The sequence below is a fragment of the Pelophylax lessonae genome (genome assembly GCF_965119305.1).
Source record: "Pelophylax lessonae genome assembly, chromosome: 3".
In the NCBI taxonomy this organism is placed as follows: Eukaryota; Metazoa; Chordata; class Amphibia; order Anura; family Ranidae; genus Pelophylax; species Pelophylax lessonae.
In genome coordinates, this window is record NC_138770.1 from 452,670,716 (window position 1) to 452,680,284 (window position 9,569).

At 38.4% G+C, this 9,569-nt stretch overlaps 1 protein-coding gene across 1 annotated transcript in view; it reads left to right on the forward strand.

Annotated features, from left to right (window-relative positions):
* Nucleotides 1-8,413, forward strand: part of HIVEP2 (HIVEP zinc finger 2) — a 143,387-nt gene extending 134,974 nt beyond the window's left edge. The window contains exons 8-9 of the mRNA XM_082252524.1: nt 2,680-3,563; nt 6,400-8,413. Of these exons, the coding sequence (XP_082108650.1) occupies nt 2,680-3,563; nt 6,400-7,191 (1,676 nt within the window). The 3' untranslated portion in view covers nt 7,192-8,413. The remainder of the gene's footprint in view (nt 1-2,679; nt 3,564-6,399) is intronic.
* The last annotated feature ends 1,156 nt before the right edge of the window (nt 8,414-9,569 follow it).

Sequence of the window (9,569 nt, forward strand, 5' to 3'; positions counted from 1 at the left end):
TACAGGGGAGCCACACAGGCACCCTGGAGCAAGGGGCCCGGTTTCAATTGCAACCCCTGTAGTTACGTCCCTGCGTAAAATAATGAGTGTAGTTTTCTTTTACACACCACTTAACTAGGTAGCATAGTGATATATTTTATAGATCTTGATCTATGTGACTGTGGGTTTAATTTACTAAAACTGAAAAGTGCAAAATCTGGTGCAGCTTTGCATAGAAACCAAGCACCTTCCAGTTTTTTCTGTCAAAGCTTAAGCCCCTTTCATACATACGTTTCACACACACATTTTATCCATCTGTTGACGGATGAAAAATGGACATCAATGCATCTCTATGTAAAAACGGATGACAATGGATGATCATCCGTTAACATCTGTTTTCATCCGCTACCGTCAATGTCCGTTTTTTGGAACGGATGAATGTCCTATTTTTCATCCGTAAAAAAAATGGATCAGACGAAAAACGGATGTAAATTGGTAGTGGATGTAAAAAAACGGATGAAAAACTGATACATTTTGATGTGACTGAACTGATAAACTGAACGGACCGTATGTGTGAAAGGGCCTAATTATTCAAGCTAAAGTTAGAAGCTGAATGGCTATCATGCACAGCTGCACAAGATTTTGCACTCTCCAGTTTTAGTAAATCAACCCCTGTGTTTCACCCTGTAGACTGGGCATGCAGCTTTGCAGCCTTGCAGCTTAGCTTAACTTGATATGTTTCATCTGGTGCTTTGAATTAATAGGACTTATTCTTTGAACAATGTCATTGCATACAAAGGGAAGTTATCTTGTTTGCTCATATAGCCTGTTTGACAGACCAAGATTCAGAATGAAAACAAAGAGCCATCACCGTTGGTTGCTATGCTGTTTAAAGAATATAACGTTTTTTTCTTATCATTTTGTGTCAATACACAATGAAGTATATACAGGCTCTTCGTTGTGTTGTCACCAAACTGACCAGATATGCATTTAATGTTTTGTTTTTTATGTCATTGGTACAGTAATAACTTAGCTTTGAAGTAAGCAGTAGATAACATTGAACATTTCTTGCTTTGTGAACATAGTTGCTGTCTTATAAGGGTCTTCTAAAGCCGGCCATAGATGGATCTAATCTTGGCCTGTTCAGCAGGGACTGGCCAAGATTTGATCTATCTATGGGCAGGTTGATTGTACCCAAGTCAATCTATTGATCAGCGTGGGTACAACCAGCATGTTGGATTTTTAGCATGAGAATATTGTCAGCGGCTATAGCCGCTAGAAGTAATCACTGTGTTCCCCTGGCAGAGACGGCTCCCCACGTCCTTTCCCCGAAAGACAGTGTTGATGAGGGAATTGAGCAATTTTCTTTCCTGCAACTCTGCTTAACTCTGTTTTCTTACCCTGTAAAATGTATTTCAAATTTCCTTTTGCTAAAGGTTGACCATACAGATAGATAAAGGAATACATACTATTTGTAGTCGTTACAAGCTCAGAATATGTTTAGGCTTCAGTATATTTTCAGTAAATAAGTATATTTCTTAGGCTCGCATAAATATACAGTGCAAGTATGTATACCAGCTTTCATTTTAGTTCCGGTTTCAAAAGAATAGCTGTGGCAGTGCAATCTTTTTGATGCATTGGCTGCCTCAAGATCTGGATAGATTGTCATAATAAATGACTTTTGAATTCTGCTCTGTATCAGAAAATCCTGAAGCAGAATGTATACCCATTCCTTCGTAGGCCAAAGTGTAGTTGATATATGCAGAAAGACAATTATTTCAAGCAAAAAAAATAAAAAAAACTTTTTTACTGGCCTAGTCAATATTCAGATCTTAACCCAGTAGAAATACTGCATATTACCTGAAACAAGAGGAGCTGCTAGAAATCCAGCCAGCATTTCTGTAATAGGCTGGGTTCACACTAGCTGCAGCCGTGGCTCACAGCAGGGGTCCAGTGCGTCCCTGTTCCCTGTTTCAGGTGTGAATCAGGTCTGAATTTTGGCATGAATTCGGACCTGAAACGGACCAGAAGACGCACATGACCCTTTTACAGCAAGACCGCGGCCGCCCCAGAGGTGTGGGAACCAGCTCCATTGAGAGTCACACTCTCCTGTCATGCAAATTGGATGCGGGGAATCCCTCATCTAATTTGCACAAGTGTTAACCCAGCCTTAAAGCAGTTCTTCAGGGCAGAGTGGGCTGAAATTCTTCCAAAAAATGTTGAAAGTCGTTGAATTAGAGAAATTAATTAGTTACGACTTGCATTTAAGATGATGCAAGTGAATAATGTAAAGGGCACTTATTTTTCACATAGTGGTGGTTGGATTTTAAAATGTTGTTAATTCAGGAAATTATTTTGACAGATTCTGTCATTGGGTGGGGGAGGGAGGCAAACTGATGCATGTGTGAATTACAGGCACTTAACATAACCTTGTCAGCCTCCCAAACCTTTATGTCACTGCTAATTGCCACTATTTTTACATGCAAAGCCCCGATACTTCCAGGTAGTATTGCTCTGTATATGCATGTCATGCCTGCAGCAGTTTTCCTACACTGGCAAAGTCTCTTTAAATATCCATAAAGGTTCTATTGGCTGTATTCATCAAAATTCATGTTTAATGCATATTTTACTGGTAAAAAGGGTTAAATTTAAATTTTAACAGCCAGCACACCAATAACTAAAATGTCTTTTTTTTTTCAGGAAACATTGAAGAAATGCACAAAGAAACAGAAAAGTGCAACATTTCTATTGATCACCAGTTTTCTGATGCTGAGGAAACAGATGGTGAAGATGGAGATGACAATGACGACGAAGATGATGAGGAGGAGGAATTTGATGAGAACCAGGGAGATGTAACACCAAAAAGCAGGTCAAGGAGTACTAGCCCTCAGCCTCCCAGATTTTCAACGCTCTCTGTAACTGCTTCATCAGCATCCCACAGGACATCACCTGAAGGTTCTATGGGACACTCACCCTTAATGAGCTACTTGTCCACCATGCCAAGTATACAGGTTACACATCTCATGAACACAAGCACTATGAGTGGGGACTCACAGATGGTGGATTATCAAAAGCTTTTCCTTACTAGCCGAGATCACGACCGGGATAAAATGGATATGCCTGGTAGCATGGATGAAGACTATATGCTTACTTCAGAGCCCAGTTCATCTCCTAGAGACTTCTCGTCTAGTAGCCGTTATTCCTCCCCGGGATATGATTCTTCTCCCTGCAGAGATAATTCACCAAAGAGGTACCTGTCATTGAGGGGAGATTTATCTCCAAGAAGGCACTTATCACCACGTAGAGATGCTTCTCCCATGAGACATCTGTCACCTAGGAAAGACGCTGCATTGAGGAGAGAGTTGTCTCCTCGACGGGATGTATCACCAAGACGACATCTTTCACCATTACGGCCAATGTCCCCTGGGAAAGATATGTCCACCGGAAGAGACCTTTCCCCACGGAGAGAGAGAAGATACATGGCCACATTTAGAGCACTTTCCCCAAGAAGACGTTTACATCATAATACAAGTTTGCCAATGAGTCATTATTTGCACTCAGAGTCCGGATTACTTGGCCATGGAGTAAGTGTAATTTTCTTATTTTTTTCATTTAAATATGTTTCTATTCATGCTGTTGTTGAAGTATGCTAAATAGGAAAAGTTATCACAGAAAAGCATCAAAGAAATGACATTTTCTGCAGATTCAGTGCACTTATCTTTAGTGAGCTCCCTCCCTGTGCTAATTATATTAAAAATAGAATATATTTATAACACTTCCTTATGAAGATCTTCACTCTACAATCTTTCCAGTTCTGTACAACCTTAAATCATTCCAGATGATCACTACACCCTAAGCACATGCATGCCCCGATCTTCATTAATTTCAGTGTACAGCCCTGTCAACAATTTGATGGGCTGCAGACAGGCCAAGTTAATGGAGTCTAAGCCAACCATGTGTGGCTGCTCACTGGCCTACTGCAATGGTTTCAGGAAAGGCTTTGTAGCACTGGGAAAGCTACACAGTGTAGATATCTTATGGGAAAAAGCCGCTGATAAGTAAAAATGTAAAAAAATATGGCTGAAGCGGTAAAATTTGGTCCTGTAAAAAAAACAAGGTAAAGTATTTTTGAGTTGTTGCGCATAATTACAAACAAAACTAAAGCTACGACTTTGCTTAGAACAAAATACAGAAATATAGCAAGTCTTCAGTAAGTTGATCTGGGTAACCTTGAACTCAATAGTAGTTGCTAAAAAATGGCACTTGTGATTACTCTTCTTAAATTGTCATGGTACACAAAAACATATATTGTACAGTACTCCAAATACCACCCAAAAGTTTCCGGCTTAGATGTATTTACCCAGCCACTACTCTGGGACCACTATTAGGATGTGTTTCTGGGATTCTGGTGCTCATACCCTTTTAGGACAACTTTTGTAACAGTTTAAAAATCTGACAAGGTATTTCTTTTTTTTGTTAGCAGTTTACTATTTTATTTTCTTGGCCCTTCTACATAGCACTGTATGTCCCCCATGGTAGGAATAGTGCATCTCATTCATAAGGTAATTCTGTCACAAATTTGGCCATATAATGAAACTAATGAGAAGCATGAAAATACTACCTTTATGGAGCATTTCATATCAAAATGTAGACTAGTACATGCTGAACAGTTAAACTTATGTGAAAATCTTTATTTTTTCATGTAAGTTGATTTAAATCCAGATCCATCCTCATCGGTCATCATAATAAAGTGTCAGTGGGGAAGCTCAAGAACTAGTAGGGAGTCCATTACATGTTTTACTAGAAGAGTCAACATTTGCAAATAACATCAGCCACCTTTGCCTTTGGGTCTACTGATTGTTTCCTGTAAATGGCAAGCTTGAGCCATGAACCTTCATCTCCTAAAGCTCCGCACACACTGGCTGAATGTCCGGAGACATATGCCAGTTCAAAAAAATGGCCAACATTTGGCCTGTGTGCACGTCAGCCGGTCCGACAGAGGCCAGTCGAATTAGCACACAGGAAAACAAGCAGCCGACCAACTCTCAATCAGCACTCTTAGCCAATGGCTGAGTGCGCTGACCAGAGTGTTTTGGCGAAGGGGGGGGGGGGGGCATCCCAGTGTAAGAACACAAAAGCTCAGTGGGGGAGTTTGCTGTTCTAATGTCAGATTGCTAGTACAGTGGCTCCGAACAGAGCTAACAGTTTTTTTTTGTTCAACCCACTGGGTAAATGAAAACAAACTATTAGTATGTACCAGGCATAAACTAGTACACACTAATAGTTTTTTTTTTGTTCAACTCAGGGGGTTGAATGAAAAAAACTGTCAGCTCCGGTCGGAGCTGCTGTACTAAAATCTTGACGTCAGTACAGCAATCTCCACCACTGAGCTATTGTGTTTTAACAGGGGAATACTCCCCGTGCCAGAACACTCTGGTCAGTGCTCTCAGCCATCGGCTGAGAGTGCTGATTGGGAGCCGGTCGGCCGCTGGTTTGACCTTTAATGGGAAAGTTGAGATTTGCACATAACTTTGCTTGCCTATATCTTTAGCTCTGCTGATCACTTTGATACATGGTCTCACTGAATTTGACTTCTGGTTATGGATTTTTTTTGTCATATTCTTTATATGAATTGCAGAGGTTTAGTTTAAATTGAAGTCAGACATTAAACTACCTAATTATCTTTTCATATACTCCCTTGTAACATTCATACTTGCATATCATGTTTGTAGATGAGGAAACTGAAACTAGCAGATACTTCCAACTCCAGCTACCTAAAACCTTTGGCTGAAAAAAAAAAAATAGTTTGGCAAATACCTATTACAGAGGGCTGTTGACCAATGGTGTCTGTTGCTACCCACAGATCATAAAAGGGTTGCTTTATCCATCCAAAACTGGAATTATGGGCTGATGACCTTCCCAAGTCTAGGTGTTGACCCTGTTAACTAGAGTCAATCATGCTGGTATGGTTGTACCACTACTAGATCTTTTTATCTTAATTATCTTTCAAATAAAATACCCACTTTAACTGTTTATGTATATGAAACAGAAAGGTTGAGAGGGGAAAAATAAACAGTTGGCTGAAAAATTAGGTCTGGCTCATTATAGTTAGAGAACTGCCAACCAGGTGTGTAGACCCACAGACATGGTAACTCAACTGATCTGTCTGGAATTAACTGGTGTATAGTGGCCCCTTAAGTGTTTAAAAACATATTCAGACAATGCACAAATTATTTTCTGCTAGCAAAGACGTTTCTTAATCAGAATTTTTTTTTGGACTTTGGTTTTGGAAATCATGTATTGCACAGGAAAAAAGTTTTCTGTTTATCAGATTTTTTGTTAAAGTTGAATAACAGTTTTACATTGGTATAGATTACACTATTTTGCCATATTATAAACTGTTCTTGTCTTTGCTTTTAGAATTTACGAAAAATCTGGCCACAGTTCTCATATATAGGCCCACATCCAGAAGATGTTCCTGGACACCAAAGCTTTGGCCAAGACCCTGATGGCCACAAAGACTATATTTTCAGTCACCTTCCATTGCACTCACAACAGCAGATACGAGCACCTTTACCTATGATCCCAATTGGTGGGATTCAAATAATTAATTCTAATTCTGCAATCCAATCCAGTCCTCAGCCTTCTACAACTAAACCCCTGCACCTGAGAAGTTCAGATGAGAAGACTATTTCAGTGTCCTGTATCCCACTGCACCTTGATAAACGTTCTTCTCCTGATATTCCTCCAGGAGATTCTGGAGCTTCCCCTACTCTCTTACCTTCACCGGGGCAAAGCCCGTCAGATGAAAGTTCACAGCCTACTGAGAGGGAGCAAGAGGAAAATATACGCACTTGCACAAAAGCCATTGCTTGCCTGAGGATTGCTGCAGAGGAAGGTCAACCGCTGAAGCGGGACCAACTGTCTCGTCCTCCTGAGCCCAATCAAAAAACTTTAGAAAGTGCACAGTTTAGCATTAGGCACTTTAGTGGACTTGAAGGGGGCATGTCTCTTGCATGCTCCTCAGCCACCCCAGTTGACTTGCACGGAGAAAAAGACAGTTTTGGTACATCACAGTCTACGCAAGCTCATTCCAAATTCTATAGTAAGACCATGGACATGACAAAATTAGGATTCCATGGCAGGAAAGAAGAGCCATCAAGCACACAGAACATAAAGGACTCTTCCCCTGATTCCAGCAACCTGCAATGATTTGAATGGGCATGTAGACTATATTACAGAATACCTTTTTTTTCTTGTACAAAACATAGCATGTCTGATGTGCGTTACAGTTATTGTTCTTGAAAGTACTTTTATTATATGAATATGAATATATATATATATATATATATATATATATTCACACACACACATATGTATATACTGTATCTCTACAAATAAGTCATCATGAGCCTGACCAAAATGAAACTTTAAACTCTTGTATTGGGTCTGGTACTTTTAATTGTACAGATGTTTGTGCCTTTTTCTTTACTTTGCTTATATTCTTATAAGCATTTTAGCAGTACCCTGTATATATTTTAGAATTTGTGTATCTGCTTTGTAATAATTGTAATTTCATTATTTTTTGGACACTTTGGTCTAAATGTACAAAGTTAAAAATAGCATCAATATATATGTGAGGTTGCACTAAAACATATTTTTATATGATTGAAATTCAACAGCTTTTATGTACAGCTCCAATCCTGTAATACTAATATTTATTTACTTTGTTTCATAAATTGTACATTTTTTTCTTATTGTTGTGAAATGCTTTTTTTCTATGTGAAGCATGGGGTTTACTGTTGCGTAATTAGAACAAAAAATGTATAGTGTAAGCAAGATATTTAAACTGAAATATTATCTTATTATGCACTTATGCATTGTAAACATCAATGAAAAAATGACAGTTATATCAGTCAGTTCTTTACTCATGTACTTTTTTCGTCCCTTGTTTGCTAAATTGACAATAACTTAAATGCTGATTGTGATTTTAAAATGATAGTAATGTAAAAGCATTAAAAGTACAGCCATGTGCTTATTGTGAGGTTTTCTTTCTCCCAATGCTGTATAGCACAGTTATAAGTATATCACAAGTATATGGTCTTATGTGAACATGTTGCTTGATATTCTCCATTCATACATATGGGAAACATTCCACCCCATGTATATGTACAAGTGCATCACTGGTACAATTTATTTGTAAATCTCAGTTGGACAGGTCACCAAATACATTTTCTGGAGTGTCTATAAAAAAAAAAAAAAAAAAAAAAAAACAGAAAAAAAAATTCAAGGTGACAAAGCACATCTGACTGTGTGGAACTGGGTTATTGTGCTATTTAGTGGATTATAAATCTGTGAAACCAAGTTTGTATATTGAATTACAAAACAATAAGGAGTGTTCTTTAAAAAAGAAATAAATATACAGTTACATGCATCAACTGTGTTGCACATTTCTCATGTCATGCTGTGAGTGGGGAAGATTGCAAGTTGTTCATTAATTTTTTCATTGTTTTTTTTAACATATCATCCTCCACTATATCCTAAAATTGTCACCCACATTTGTTCAGTTGTATTTACTTCTACTATTGGGTCGGGACGGATATGTTGAATAGAGGTAAACTAAAGATTGTCACAGAGTATTAAAACGGCTGTCAGATCTGAGGTCTGAATCATACAGTCAAACCAACTACAGTTTAAATTAAATAACCGCTAATAAATCAATTGGGCTTAAAAGGTTAACTGACTGTCATGCTGTCCTGAGAGATTATCACATTGGGGCAACAAGTATAGGTCTAGGGGAACCTTCAGGCCCTTTTCACACTGTCGCGACTTCAAAGTCGACATCCCAGCACAACTTTGGCACGACTTGCATACCACTTTTTAACAGAAGTCAATTCAAGTTTTCCGAAAGTAGTGCAGAAACCTTTTTCCAAGTCAGAGTGTCTCAAGTCACTCATATTAGAACGGATCTATTGCACTTAATAGGGCACGACCTGTATTGCGACATGTGCTCTCAAAGTCGGAGCTTGTGTCGCACAAAATGTGAACCGGACCTAAAGCTTATCTAAATCCAAAAACAAAACTAAAATATATATGGTTGTGTGAAAAGTAAGTACACCCCATTGAAATGTATTACTTTTTAAAAATATTCCAACAGGCAAATATTAGATTTTCATTGAAACAGTGTCTGCAGGTAAAGTTGATATGGTTGAACAAATGACACATAAGCTTGACATTCTCATAATCTAAATAAGTAAAATACAAATGGAAAGAGTAAGCAAACCACAACATTTACCACAACCCCCAACCCATGACACGTTAATCAGGTTTTGCAGATTAGGTATGATGACAAGAACCTCCTTAGGAGCTATAAAGGTGGTCCGATGTTCTCTTTGCTATAGACATATGTGATGTCATAATGCCAAGATAAAAAGAGCTCTCTAAGGTTCTGAGAAAGAAGGTTATGGATGTCTATAAGCCTGGCAAAGGATTTAAAAAGGTTACCAAGTTATTCGAAATTGATAATCCCACTGGGAAAATACAATAGCATAGATTTAAAAAGAATGCTAATTTGTCTGAGACTTGCCTGG